This window comes from Martes martes (genome assembly GCF_963455335.1).
Source record: "Martes martes genome assembly, chromosome: 4".
Classification (NCBI taxonomy): Eukaryota; Metazoa; Chordata; class Mammalia; order Carnivora; family Mustelidae; genus Martes; species Martes martes.
Window position 1 is genome coordinate 19,590,273 of NC_137891.1, and position 15,942 is coordinate 19,606,214.

At 40.9% G+C, this 15,942-nt stretch overlaps 1 protein-coding gene across 3 annotated transcripts in view; it reads right to left on the reverse strand.

Annotated features, from left to right (window-relative positions):
• Positions 1-1,574: 1,574 nt before the first annotated feature.
• The window catches only part of DEPTOR (DEP domain containing MTOR interacting protein), a 131,412-nt gene continuing 117,044 nt past the window's right edge, over positions 1,575-15,942 (reverse strand). The window contains exons 9-10 of one of the 3 annotated variants that reach the window (XR_013966688.1): positions 5,416-7,057; positions 1,575-2,267 (exon numbers count right to left, since the gene is read on the reverse strand). Coding sequence is in view for 1 of the 3 variants with exons in the window: in XM_080800925.1 (XP_080657051.1) it covers positions 6,929-7,057 (129 nt within the window). In the remaining 2 variants the exon portion in view is untranslated. Of the gene's footprint in view, positions 2,296-5,247; positions 7,058-15,942 lie in introns of those variants that run through there. The other 2 variants (XR_013966689.1, XM_080800925.1) reach the window with 2 other exon arrangements.

Below are 15,942 nucleotides of genomic sequence, written 5' to 3' on the forward strand. Positions count from 1 at the left end.
TTCACCCCCATGGACCGTAATGAGAACGGTGCCTCCCCGGAACTGAGGAGCACGGTTTTACTGACCACCCTGCTGAAATCCTGGTCATTCTCCATCACCCCATCTGGTTTCATTTACTTCTTAGCACTTACCCCTATCTAAAATGAACTGTTTTATTTATATAATTTATTTATTATCTGTGGCTCCCAAGAATATGTAAATTTCATGTGGACAGGACCTGTATTATTTACCGTTGCTTGCCGAAGACTTAGTGACAGACCCATAGCACACACTTAATAATTATTTGTTGGATGTCCATAAATATGTCATACTGACTTCCAATAATCCTTGCCTCACTGGAATCATAGGGTTGTTACAGGATAAAAAGTTTCAAGACATCAAGGCATCATGAAGACACTGATGTAGTAAGTTAGGATTATAAATTGCCAATTACATTTTCTATGCTTTAAATTTATAAGCTAATTAGGACTCTCAGTATCATTGACCAAATAGACATTTATTTGACAAAAATTAAGAAGTCTCAGAATATCAAGTGTTGGAGAAGATATTGACAACATGTATCACTTTCATATTTTGGACAGGAGTGTACAGTGACTCACCACTTTGGAAACTAGTTGTGTCCTTGTAAAGTCAGCACTCATGTTTCCCATGACTCAGCACTTCTTCTCCCAAGTAAATGCCTAAGGTAAATTCCTACGCTTATTCCCAGGAGATGGTATAAGAATGTTCCTAACAACACCACTAATGATGATGACAACAATAGTGGAAACAACCCAAATGCCCAATGACAAGAAAATAACTTGGGCTCTAGAAATTTGTGAAGCTGTGAAAAATGAATGAATGATGACTACGCAGAAAAATCTAGAAGAATCTTAGTAATATAATCCTGAACAAAAATATGCAAATCTCAGATTATATAAAACTTGATGCCCTTTTAATAAAGTTCATTAAAAAAAAAAACTAAACAATAATGAAAACAGGAGAATGGTAAAGTCAACACTGACTGCTGTGGTTATGTTGGGTAAGGGAAAGTGGGCACACGGTTGTGAAGTTGTTGACTTTACCATTTTCTGGGTAAGTTGCTGTCAGTGTTCTGGTTCTTGGGTGAGATGGTGGTTTCTTGCAGTAAACCACTTGCTTCAACACCATAATTTCTTATCCGGCCCCCCAACCCCTTCCATGGAGAGAACACTTCTAGGAGGTAGGCCTAAAAGTGACTCATGGATCCAGGGTCATGTCTCCTCAGTTTTGTATTCCCAGGGCCTATATACAATATCTAGCAAGACAGACTCAGCAAGGTTTCTGGAAGGAAGGAAGGGAGAAAGGAAGGGAGGAAATGAGAGAAAAATGTAAAGTGTCTGGTTTATATTGAGTGTAATCCAATCACTTACCCCATGCTTTACCCGCTCCCACACATACTGAATTATGTAATCAATTTCCTAATTAGTTGAAAATAAAAAAGAACTAACATTCTCCCAGAGTAGTAAACAACTACATAACATTTTTCCATATAGACTATTCCACAATACTCATCAATACAGGGCTTTGTAGGGAGAAAATGATTCCAAATCAAATACAGTACAGAAAAAGCTTTTTAATGCACTTTTTTTTTTTCAGGCAAAAGAGCGTCAGAAAACATCCATCATTAAGTAGTGTTACAAATGGCACTTTTGGCTACATTAGAGAATTAGATATGAATCCCATGTGTTTTCTCTGATCGCTTAGTAGTAGAGCAACTTTATAATGCAACCCTTTCTTAGGATTAAAAAAAAAACCGGCTAATTTGTCCTAAAAGACAGGAAAAGCTGTAAACCTAAAGTCACCACTTTAAAAATTTAACATTTATTTCATACTATACAATCTATTTTCATATTATAATTTTCAGTATTATGCTACAATTCTTAAGAAGGGAAAACATAAATTTCAACCTAATTTAAAAATGAACATATAAATTAAGTACATATATTAATGCATTTGATAATATCATATGCTAACTTTGACGATGAACTTCATTTTGGTATGCTGCAGATTTGCCCTTTTGGTGTTGAACTGAGGAAAAGCATATTATACCTGAAATCCTGCCTTCGATGAGTAAAACAATGCTCAGTGATATCAACGGATTCTTACCAGTTGGTAAAACTGAAATGTTCCCAAGTTCTTCTGACGAAAATGAAACAGGATTAATACTCAACAGGAAAGAATAGCTAGTGTCAGTTTAAAATAGGTCTTGAGGGGCACCTGGGTGGCTCAATCACTTAAGTGCCTGCCTTTGGCTCAGGTAATGATCCCAGGGTCCTGGGATCAAGCCCCACATGGGGCTCCCTGCTCAGTGGGGATCCTGCTTCTCCCTCTCCCTTGGCTGCTCCCCCTGCTTGTGCTCTCTCGCTCTGTCAAATAAATAAAATCATAAAAAAAAAAAAGAAAAGAAAATAGGTCTTAAAAGTTGACTCTTGTCATAAATATTTGAAAAGAGTATCTGGAAATGTGATACTATATTTTGAATGGAAAGCAATGATTTTTAAATTGTTAATTGTTAATTGCTACCACCCCAATGCAGTCACTTATATAAGATGGCATGAAGCTGACTGCATTTAATCTACTCAAATATGGGTATCTTCTTCCGGTTACCCGCCACTTCTCAACTAGTCCCCTTAGCAACTTGTGCAACTATTCATCCGACATTAATAGTCAAACATCACACAATAGGACCGACCCAAAAGGCAACTGCGTTTTTCTCTCTACAGCAGAAATAACAAACGTGGCTTTCAAATTTGCACTGATAGCATATACCACACTAATGAAGAAACCAAAGATTTCCACCTCCATCACACTAACACAAACACACGACACAAACTCCTGAGAAATCCAAAGTGTTTTCTCAGGGAACAACGAAAGCCATTTCAGGGACCCTCGGTGAGTGAAGCCACACACACAATATGTGTGTGTGCAGGTACACACACACACACACACACACATGCACGTGCGAAAGAAAAGCTCTTAGGAGTATTGCTTACTGTTCATTTAGGATAATTCCTGAGGTTTCATTTAGAAGTAGAGTTCCTAAATTTTAAAGCAATTTGCCTGTTAAAATATCACACAAGATACTTATTTTTTAATGATATGATTTCACAATCCATGGCCTGAGCCAATTAAAATGTAATCTTTCACCTTCACAGGTAGACAGCACTCCTTGTGTTTTATGAACACCCCAGAGCCAAAGGCCTATTTTCACCACATTTGGGTTTGCTACAGAAAGCTATCTTGTAAAGGACATGTCATTAGAAAGTAGAAGACTAGCGTCTAACCCGGGCTCTTGCCCTAGCAAGCCTCATGAGCCGGGGTGTGCCACCAGAACGTTCCACACTGAGCTGCGGCTCATCAGTAAAATGAGGACAGGACACCGTGCTCTCCATGGCTCCATGTGGCACCATTAGTTTAGGATTTTCCAACTTTGAAGTTTTCATTAGGCATTGGGCTCTATTCACAACCTAGTACCAAACTTCTACCCAGTGTTTGGCCAGTGATTTGCATCTGGAAAGCGGAGCCTTTCGGTAACTAGGTAGCTCCTGGGTCCTTTATTCCATGAATGGTGGTGAGTACCTACTCTTGGTGCATTAAAAGTAGCCACAAATTCTTTGCAGCTCCTCCCATCAAAGGGAGAGACCATTCCCCACCTATTGATTCTGAGCTAGTTTACTGACTTGCTTTGACCGACAACACGCTACGGAAGTAACCCTGGGTCCCTCCCCAGGCAAGTCCAGGAAAGGTCCTTGCAGTTTCCATTCTCACCTTCTTTGATCTCATGAGGCATGATGAGGAATCCTCGGAGCTCTGGGGAAAGGCCACGTGGGGTGGAAGGAGACACCTCAGCCAACAGCACCAGCCATCTGGGACACCCGTGCACAGAGCCCTCCTAGACCATAAATGTTCATGGGAACCCACCGGGCACCACCTGGACCAGTGGCTGGCCATCCCAGCAGAGCTCTGCGCCATTTGCCAATGCACAGGATCATGAGCACAGAGAGTGTTAGGAGGCATGTTGTGGGGTGGCATGCCAGCAGCCAGGGACAGCTGATACACTACTGTGTCACCACCTGCTGGTGCTCAGAGTGTAGTAAGGGAGACAGATACGTGATGGACAACCTCCAAGTAAATATCATCAGTACTGTAATCACAGGGGGTTGATGCATAAGGGCCCATGGGAATTAAGACAAAGGGAGTCAAGCCCAGAATTGGGGAGCTGGCAAAGTTTTCTCAGAGTAGATAGTATCTAAGGGGAATTACTTAGATTTCTCCAGGCAAAGATGGAGAGGTCGTATTGCAGAGAGGAGAAACTTATGTGGAAGGGCTGGAGGGAGCTCAGCAGTGTCCCGATGGGAATGGGGGCACTCACTTTCATTACCATGTAAGGATGCGGGGTGGGGGGTTGCCGAGGAGTAGCTAACGCAAAGCTCTCTTGACCTTAAGTAGAATTTTCTGGCATTTGGCCTTTAATCTGAGGGTGAATGGAGCCAAAGGAAGAACTAGTTCCTCCCTCCTTTCTTTCCTTCCTTCTTTCCTCCTCTTCTTCCCTTCATATTCATTTGACCGAAGACATCAATAAACTCTGAATCAAAGAAATTCCACTGGCAGGAAGCTGAACGGAGTAAAGAAAGACAGATGCTTCTCTGGTGCTTAGATTGGTTAAAGGGAAGTGATACTACGCCAGGGCCCAAGACGATCCGCATTAGGACATGAGTACAAAGTACGGATGGCAGGCAAGAAGAAGATTCCATTGTCAAAGGTGGTCCTCCTTTTTCTGTCGCTTAATGAACACCTGAACAGAGGCAGCATTTAAGACTCATCTTTTAAAGACGTCCTAAGAACTTTCTGAGCTGAATCATAAGGTCTCCCACTCACTAGCTGTGTGGCCTCAGGCACATGACTAATCTCTTTATGAATCAGCTTCCTCGGCTGTAAAACAGAGATAATGGCGATATTGAACCTCACGGGTCGGGAGGAATAAGTGATGTATAGTTTTAGCACAGCGCTGGGTATAAAACAACCCCGCAACAGAAGGTCCCTAAATGGGGAAAGGCTGGGGGAGGGGCGGTAACATGGGCTCCAGCATTAAACAAACCCATGTTTGAATCTTAGCAGATCTTGCAGCAGCGAGAACATGGATGTTGAAGATTGCTTACACTTAGTTTCCATATCTGAGAAATGAGGGTGATAATACCCTTCTTGGAGTTTTTTTTTTTTTTTTTTAAGATTTTATTGATTTATCGTCAGAGAGACAGAGAGCGCGTGCGGGCAAGCCCGTGCGGTGGCAGGCACCCCAAGCAAGGAGCGCGATGGGGGGCTTGATCCCAGGACCCCGGGATCATAACCTGAGCCAAAGGCAGACGCTTCACCCACTGAGCCACTCAGGTGTGCCTTGGAGGGTTTTGATGGAGATTCAAAGAGATCACATACGTTAAGTGCCGTAGCACAAAGCCTGGCATACAGTATAATCGCACATACACACAGAATCGCTACTAGTTCCCAAATGGAGATCGACGGTACTAATGTTAGACGTTCTATGTTACTTCAAAATCCTATTCTCTGACTAAAGCTAAGATCAGAAAAGCTGGATTACCAGAAACATATATATGTAACATCTTTAGCACGATATGTCCATTTTACTAGTACCAACACATTATGATAACCTATCACAAAAAGAATGGCTGAGGTACAACATTCATATTTCATTGTTAATACGTGATAAGAAAGTAACCTGGTTGTTCAGAATGCATTATATGAAATCAAGAATTTGGCATTCCCTGACTACCTAATTTGGCACTTTGAGGAATTTCCTCGATACACCAAGCCCCCAAATGCATTCTTTTCTAAACCAAAAAAAGAAACATGCATATATACAGTGAGCTGAAAAATGACAACACAAGATGATGTTTTGGTGAAAAATAATCCCGCCAAAGAAGCAGGACATGTCATTCCTTAGAATATGTTACACTAGAAAGCTAGTAAAAATTCAGGCCAACAAGGCAATTTAATTTCAAGTTTTTATCACATATGGGCCAAGCTCTAGAATACTTCATTTAAAAAGGGACAACTTCAACGTGAAATCTTGCCAGAGGCTTGATATGTGTATATACAAATTCCTCTGTTTTGACATTCAACATATTCTGGATTAATTCTAGAAAGCTTCTGTAGCTGATTGATAAGACAAAATTATTTAGGCTCAGAAAGAGAAATCAGAGCAAATAATCAGAAGTAGTATCCCCCTATGTATCCCATCTATATTCATCACAAGGTTTTTGTTTTCTAATGAACGCCATAAATGAAAACATAGGTTAGAAGTTGATACTAAAGGCAGGAATTAAGAAAAAGTCATTTTTTTTTCAATGGCTTTTAAGCACTTGAATGCTTTAGAACCTCTTCAAAATGCTAGTTAACGGGTAATATTCCTTTGGATGTTGCTTTAATTTGAAGCTTGGTGAAATCCAGATCTTTCCATAAAGAGTTCCAGGTTCATTTTGGCAAGAGATCAATTTAAAATCTGTAACAACTACTCCATTGAATCCTATGAGGGGATTTTAGCATGTTGCTGTTTTGGCCAGAGAAGCATTTCAACAACTTTACGCGAACCAAGATAAAAAACAATGGCTGAGAACTACAAATGGAACCTGAGTAAGGCAATTCTACTATATAAGGAAATTTCATTTCTGAACTTTTTTCTACAGTGACATAAATTTTTTTTTTTTTAAAGATGATCTACCTGGTTCTTCCACATTCAAACAGTGTATGAAACGCAAATCAAGATGTGTATGTATGGAGAAATTTTGTGCGTCCAAAACCATCCATGTGCGTGGAAGTCTTATTGCATTGCTTTGTGTTGTCCTGGCTTTGATCATCCTCAGGCCACTGAAGGGCTGGGATGTCCACCTGCTCAGCACTCTAACTCCTCCATGACTTCCATGACGATCGTCCGAGGGCCCGTCAGAATCAGATTGCTCACGGTCCGGTAGTCGACATGAAGCACATTGAGCCCATTTACAGAGACGACAAACTGACAGACCTAAAGGACAGACAAAGAGAAAGTATCTATTACAGCTCCTGCTTTTCCATAGACTTCTAATGACGTCATTGTGTATCTCTAATGTCTAACATCTCTTAAAATACCCAACTGCCCCCAGCTGACGACGACAGTTTCCAAGAATCTACGCTTTTCTGGGAGGCGATATAAGAGAAAAAGCACAAAATTAGGATTAAATCCTAATTTAGCAACTTACTAGTTGGAGCTAGGTATTTAAATTTCTGAGCTTCATTTCCCTCAACTCTAAACTAGAGATGATTAGTAGTAATAGTAATAATAATACCCACCTTATAAGATGTTGTAAGAATTAAAGGAAGTGAAGTACACCAAGCTTCTGCAGTGCTCTAAACCAATGGAGTACTCAATACATTTTGACAGTGTTTAGGGCTGTTATTCATTTGGAGTCAATATTTAGTAGCCCTATGGCCCACTATTCCCAAAACAGCCCTCTTTTCCACCTACTGTTTCTGAAGGATTATTAATAGTGCTTACTTTCACTTGCCAAAGTGTCCCCACTGAGATGATAAATTCCACACCTTTCCCTATTTCCATTCCTTATGAAAGTGGGTGAGGCCACCAAAGGTCAGTTTTTACACTAAGTATTAGTTAACCTGTGATAGGAGAGAGAATTACAATAAAAAAAAAGAAGTACCATTCAATAATGAGAGACCATAGTGAGCTTGTGAATGATCTATAGCTACTGCCTCAAAGGGAGGTACTTCACTTGAGGTTAGTGGTGACATCAGATGCTGGGTACTTTCTTATTTAGCTGACACAAATTAACAGTTGGTATATCTGTTGTGTGTCTGAAGAGGCAGACATGGGACATTCGAATGATTTATGTCCCTCAAATAGAAAAATGGAGAGACACACAGATCTCCAGCTGTCAGTGATAAGTACATCTAACTAGAAAAACAGAATCCCACAGAATATAAGTCTGTATAGTGCCTGGCACATAGTAGATACAATATCCCCAACCCCCAATGATGTCTATGTCCTAATCCCTGGAACCTCTGAATATTTAGTTTACAGGGCAATGGGGAGTTAGGGTTACAGATGGAGTAAGTTGCTAATCAGCTGATTTCAACATTAGGATATTATCCTGAGTCATCTAGGTGGGCCCAATGCAACTGCAAGGGTCCTTATGAGAGTTGAGACTTGAAAGCCAAAGACAGAAGTGATGTCACAACAGAACCAAGAAACTGGAGAGAAAAGAGAAAGGGGCCAGGAAACAAGAAATCCAAGTGGCGTCCATCAGCTGGAAAAGGCAAGGTAGTGGATTCTCTCCTCCGAAAGCCCAGAAGGAATGCAGAGCCGCTGACACCTTTAGACTTCTGACTCCAGAGCTAGAGCAATACATTTTCTTTGTTTCAAGCTGCCAAGTTTGTGTCAGTTTGTTACAGCAGCAATAGGAAACCAATGCAATAACTCAATAAATATTCATTGTTGAATAAATTGAATGTATAAATGCATTAAGCAAAAAAAGCACAATTTTGATTGAGTCTGAAGGGTTTCTTGCTTCTTATAAATTATCCCCTCACTGAATAAGAAAATAAGAAAATAAAAAGGAGGAAAGGAAAGAAGACAAAAAGGAAGAAGGGAGAGAAGGTTGAGATAGGGGAAGGAAAGGAGATTGGTTGAGACTGACTGACTGACTGAATGTCTCCCATATCTGTTGTTATCATCATATTTCTTTATAATCCCTCAGTAATGAATATGCATATCTGATTATTAATTAATTTAGTGTTAATGACTCAAAGAATAGGAAAATATGAAAACAGTTTGAAAACCATTATTTCCTTTTCTTATTTTCTGAGTGGGTAATAACTATCAACTCAAACACTGTATTGATACACTATAAATAATACGAATTAGAAATATTTAAGGGGCACCTGGGTGGCTCAGTGGGTTAAAGCCTCTGCCTTCGGCTCGGGTCATGATCCCAGGGTCCTGGGATCAAGCCCCGAGTCGGGCTCTCTGCTCAGTGGGGAGCCTGCTTCCTCCTCTCTCTCTGCCTGCCTCTCTGCCTACTTGTGATCTCTGTCTGTCAAATAAATAAATAAAATTAAAAAAAAAAAAAGAAATATTTAAAACACAAAATATATTTTAAATATAAAAATAAAATTAAATATATAAATTAAATATAGTAAAACACTATATTATTAAGTGCAAAAATACATATCCTATTCCTCAAACCAATATTGGAAAGTATTAGAAGGGCAGCTATAGATGGAAAAGATGTGGGATTTGGAATTTAATCCTAAGCATTTAAGTCTTTGGCTCCTTTTGTTTGATGACCTTAATCAAGTCATGTCTTCTCTACCATGTCTCAATTTATAAAACAGGGTTAGGTAAAAATGCTTATCTGCACGGGCTCAAATTAGATAATGAATTTAAAGCTTCTTTGCACATGTCAAGCACTACACCGCTGGTTTCATGAATTTCTTTCCCTTTAAAAATACCCACTTTCTCTGTGGTCACATGCAAAACAAAATGGAAACTAGACTGTGGTAAGCAAAGTGGTTATTTACATAATGAACACTTTCTGTTGTCATGAACCTCAATATTTTCCACTTCCAACCTATACTGCCATGGCATCCTCATATGTAAGGAGACCACACCATCACTGTTTCTCCTTTCCCATTTCCATGAATCTGTCCTCATAGATTCAGGTCACATCTTGTATAGAATCAGCAGTTCTCAACCATGATAGAAGTCATAGTCATAATCAAAGTCAGACTAGCAGGTTACAATCCCTCCTGAAGTAGGCCATGGGTAATTTGCAAGGCAATTGAGCACTAATTTAAAGTAAACATTCGTGGTGCTTTGTTTTTTCTGCTCCAGCATACTCATGAGCCAAAGGATAAGAGAAAGTCCACTCCCTCCTGATCCAGAGTGCTGACTTTGGACCTGGGTCTTTCTTTCCTTCAAAGAGATGAATAGCCTTTTTGTGATGCCAAATGAGAAGGCCGTAGTTGCCAGGTGAGCTCACATTCCTGCAAAACCTTCATGGGCTCTGGAAGGAGAGATGTGTCTCTGCATCACCAGGGATTACCTTTAGCATTTAGTCTCAACCAGAATTATATTCTGTCTCTCTCACACACTGGTTGTTTTCACTGACCATCACTTGAAAAGTAGGAAATTTCCACATAAACATCTAGGATCTAGCTTCTCTGGAACAATCTAAAGCTCTAATAACATCAGGTCAGGATGGCCACTTGCCAATGGCTGAGTAGGGGCTACCCCTTATTAGATGTTCTCTTATTTGCCATGGTCCACACCAGTTCGTGTTTCTCTGCCACCTAGTGGACAGACATTGGAGTCTATGCCCCTGATCTGGGGCCACCAGAGGCAAAGAGCTGAAGAGAGGGAGACTTGGTATACCAAGAACCAAAGGATGCCAAATGTCCATCGATGGATGAAAAGAGAAATAAAATTTGGTATATCCATATCATGGAATATCATTCAGCAATAAAATGGAATCAACCACGTGCTACAACATGGATGAACCTTGAAAACATTATGCTAAGTGAAAGAAGTCAGTCACAACAGACCGTATATCGTATAAGTCCGTTCATATAGAAAGTCCAGAACAGACAAATCCACAGAGACAGAAAGTAGATTAGTGGTTGCCTAAGGATGGGGCATGGGGAGGTATGAAAGGGTGTCTAGTCCGGTCAAACTGTAACCAACTTGTAATCCTCAAAAATAATTGTTTTATTTTAAAAAAAAAAGTGTAGGGCTTCTTTCAGAGGTGGTGCAATGTTCTAATATTGATTGTGGAGATAGTTGCACGACTCTGTGACTATGCCGAAAATAAGTGAGATAGACACTTTACACAGTATATGAATTATAACTCAAAAAAGATGTTATTAAAAAGAAGAATTGGAGGGAAGAGCGGGCTGATGTCAGCAATTCATAGATCTCTGTAGACTGGAGAGGGTGGATGCAGGATTGGTTGAAAGAAGGGGTCTCATGGACCTCCTGATTGCAGGGGCTCTTGGAGGTTCAGAACTGGAATGGTAAGGGCTGTGTGATTGGGAGGATGAGCTCTCCATGGCCACTGCTCAGGACCTATGCCCTGGAGTTGAGAGGTGGAAAGGGGGCAGGCATCAGGGCCAGTTGGACAAGGACCATGGGCAGCACAATGGTCAAAGTCCTTCTTATTGGGTGCCTAAACCCCAGGATGGGAGCTGGGGGAAACAATATAATCCCAAAGGGGAAGGCATGGGCAATGGGACACCAAAACAATATTATATTGGACTTGTCATCAACCTTGGTGAGTGGTGACTTGATCTGCACTTAATTTTAGAAAAAGGTCATTTTGGGGGCATCTGGGTGGCTCAGTCAGTTAAGTGTCCAATTCCTGATTTCAGCTCAGATCATGATCTCAGGATGGAGCCCCACATTGGGCTCTGCGCTCAGCAGGGAGTCTGCTTGGGATTCTCTCTCTCCCTGGCTCTCTGCCCCTCCCCCTCATACTCTCTCTCTCTCTCTAAAATAAGTACATCTTTAGAAGAGAGAGAGAGAGAGAGAGAATCTCGAGCAGACTCCACACTGAGCCTGGAACCAAACATGGGGCTCCATACCAGGACCCTGAGATCATGATCTGAGCTGAAACCAAGAGGTGGATATTAACTGACTGTGTCCCCCAGGCGCTCCAATGAATCATTCTTTTAAAAAATTTTCTTTTGGGGTGCCTGGGTGGCTCAGTGGGTTAAAGCCTCTGCCTTCGGCTCAGGTCATGATTCCCAGGGTCCTGGGATCGAGCCCCGCATCGGGCTCTCTGCTCAATGGGGAGCCTGCTTCCCCCTCTCTCTCTGCCTGCCTCTCTGCCTACTTGTGATCTCTGTCTGCCAAATAAATAAATAAAATCTTAAAAAAAATTAAAAATTTTCTTTTATGGTAGCTGGTTTCTATCACTGGCCACCCATGATCACCAGTATAATGCTTATGAACAAACTGAGTCTGAGAGGTTAAGTTCTTTGCTCAAGGTTACACAACTAAGTGCAGCTTCTGGAATTTGAACTCCATATGACTCCACAGCCGACATAAATACAAATTTATAAAGTACAAGTTATATTTGCAAGTTTGAGGAATGCAGAGAATAGTAGAAGACACATGTTTCTTCTCTTTGCTTTGACTATTAATTAAGCAGTGTAGGTCTGCTCAAATATCTTGTGATGTCGACAAGTGATATTTTGGGTCTTTCAACTGCGTAAAAAGGTTTTTACTCAGTTAATCTTGGATTGCTTTTGTGCCACTTAAAGTCCTGAGCAATATATGAACTTACATATTTATTTCGATTTTTTTTTTTCTCTTGAATGACGAGGGGGAAAAAAGCCTTCCAAACATTCATCATGCTTGTATTCAAGGTGGTATTTTTGGAGTCAGTCCGTTAGTAAAAACGTCATCTCTCCCTAAGTGGTTCTCACAACTGTTGTGGCTCCTGCAGTTCCAATGTCCTGTTACTAAAAATGTGCAAAATGATCTGGAAATGCAGGTAGAATTGCATAACATATTCAGTTATGACGGACTTTGAATTAGCATCTATGGTACACTCTGTTCTGCAAATAAAAATATATTACAAGTAACGACAGGAAGTACACAGCCTAGGGAATATGTTTTTCTCTTCTGTATTAAAAAGCACACACATGCAAATACACAGAACATGTGACTAGATCTACATTAGGTACCGTATTACCTCCTACCTAGGTTCAGGGAACGTAGACGCCCGCCACCTGTAGGCGGAAATGAGAATTTAAGTGAGGGTGTGATGCTTTTCTTCTGCTTATAATTACCTTTATCAGATCTATTTTCAAAGATTTTATTGCAATTCTCTCATTTTCCGGTTCACAGAAAAGAGATCAAGCATGAGGTCATGTACACACTGCTCTAAACTCATTTCCTCCAAGAATGGTGGTACCTTGACTTTATACAGAAGGGATATGGAGGACGTCATCCTTAATGAGAAGGAAGAACAACACCTTCGTAAGTCATAGGTAAGTGATTTCTGAGCAAGAAGGCAGTGGAGGAAAGTCCTAGAAACCATGGTAGGTCTGGTAAGAGTTAACAGGAAGAAAGGGGTAGGACTCAGCAAATTTCAGGGTGTGATCAGGTTGGGATGAACACCTAGGCTGAACTCCAGCTTCTCTCCTGATAAGGAGCCAAAACAACTAAATAATCTTGCCTTCTAATTCCTCTCCTGTGCCAGTCCTCCCAGCAGACGCCAGACAACCCTACAGATGGATTGAGTGCCCCTGCATTGCGCAATTGCACATTCGTCCTTGTAGGGCTAGCGTTCCATCACAATCATTCAATTGTTATCCAAAGTGGGAGTGAGGTTGGAAAGAAACACTACACCTATGATTACATAAGTGTCTTCTTCCTGCCATGGAAATCTGTATTTACCAAGACACTTGCATCCCTGAAATGACTGTACTCACGTGAGAGCTACCCTGGCTTTTCTCTTCCTTTTCCTTGTGTTCTTGAAGGAGAAAGGATTGGAGGGTAAGCCTGTTTGAGGCTTTCCCTAAAAATAACAAAACAGTTGGCAAGAGAGAGACCAAGAGACAAAGGTTTAGTACTATGACTATAATATGATTAATTGATACAAATTTCAAAAGTAGGCAACTAACCTTATCTTAGCATTCCTGGGTAGTAGTTTCACTAGCAGCTCATTTTGTAACAAACTGAGATGTGCCTAAATAATATGTACATTTTCTATATAGGGAAATAGAATTGTTTTAACTCTAACCTTTATAGTTTACGAGTAATGGGACTTTGGGCAAGTTATAAATACCCTGAGTTATGCTTTACTCATCTGTAAAATGGGGATCAAGTTTATTATGAGAATCAAATCTGATTAACTACTAAGCCCCGTGTTTAATAATAGCGAAACATTAAATAAATATTGGCTTTTCTCTTCTGTCCCTCTTCGCACACAACCTCTCCCCGCAAACAGCCTCGTGAATGCAGATTGTTGAAAGGAAAAGACAGACCAACCATCGCATGGTGATTACCCAGGAAAGCCACCTTGGGTTCTGGTTTTGGGAGATGGAAATAGATATTAAGTTGGTATTATTTACTGAGATAAAATACAAAAAATAAAAATAAAAATAAATCCAAGGTGATAAGAAAGATTTTTTTTCCTAAGCTAAGAGTATCCCACAAGGTTAGAGAATCCAGAAACCACTGCAAACAGTCAGCCTAATTTTAAAGTAAATCGAGTATGGAATTCCTTAAGGAATCATTGGTCCTGTCTTGTAGGATATACACTTTAACAAAGTTGATGCAGAACTCAAGTAAGCTGAGTCAGGACGTGCTTGTTACTTCTACAGAATGAATTCCTTACATCTATAGAATGCTTTATGTTTGCAAAAACATTCACATTCAGCAAGGATACCAGGAGTTTTAGACAGTGCTGTAGTAAATAAGTTGTGTGTCTGTATTTAGTGCATAATAGCCTTGACAGTGGAACATTGTTCTTGGGGAGGGGAAAAAAAAAAAAAGAAAGGATTTGCAGCTGTATGTTTAGTCCCATAAATCTGTTCACCAAATATGCAACTGGCTGGAGAGTGAGTGGTGTGGGAGGCGGCAGAGATCCAGTTCTTAGACAAACACAGGATCCTCTCTCCAGAGAATTCGTTTTCCTCTAAGTTTTATGCGTGTTCAGCACGCTATATGGCCCTGTGATGTCCCCAAAGAACAGACTGTACCATCAGCCTGGAAGGAAAGTCAAGGATATGTTATGAGTGACTTTCCCAATAAAACAACAACAAAAAGCAACACCGAAGAATTTTTGTTTCCGACTGAGGAATGCCAAGTGCCTGCTGGTTTCTAACAGAATCTGCCCCCTTCCAGCCCAAATCGACCAAAGGTCTGCTTCAGACCCAGGCTCACCCTTAGTCCACTTTGCTCAGTTGTCGGGGGAGGGGTCAGTCATGGGGGACTGTGGGGGAGGGGGAGATATGGGGTCCACTGAACTTAGATTTCCAAATTTAGGATGAAAATTTGCCTTCCGGGGGTTCCCTCTGGAGATGGGGATGAGGTTAGATGGAGGATTTGTGGCCTGTCCTGGTGGTTCATACCACCTTCCCACATGCTGCTCTCGATTCACTGGGACCACTTCCAAGATCTGCTTGTACTAAGGACAGACAGCACAGTCTTGACCTGGTGGTTCCCCGAGGTTATAAGCAGTGTCCAGGCACTGAAGAGAAGCAATGTATGCACATTATAACCACAAGATTCCTTGGAATTCCTTTACTACTGAAGGAAAGGAATCTGCCATCTGGGAGCCTTTGAATACCACAGAGGATATGCAAATGATCACTCCTACCTTGCTGCCCCCTTACAAAGTTGGCTTTGGATACGGAAAGTTCCTTCGGATTCCAAGAATGGCGAACTGGGGCTTCCAACAGCAGGAGACACACGCTCCCAACGCCATGTGTTAACTCCCACGGGAGCTCACGGCTAAAAGGAGAGAGGCTACAGAAGGTCCAACTTCCTCCCTGACCCCAAATTCTTTCCTCCACAGAAACCTTTTACCCAATTAGCTGTTTGCCCTTAGAATGCTTTTTATTATCAGGCACTTAACACCCAGAAATGATTATGCTTTTTGGGGGGACTATGCTAAAAAGCAAAATGAATATATATTGTAAAAGTTTTAAAAGAGACTGAACAAGAGGCAATACACAGTAGGGTTATTCATCAGGTAGACATTCACGTTTTTCATATACTATTTCACTCGTAAGAGGTTATCTATCGTGTGTTGGTGATATTATCTAACCTTTTTTTTTTTAAAGACTTTATTTATTTATTTGACAGAGAGAGTGAGAGAACACAAGCAGGCAGAGCAGCAGTGGGAG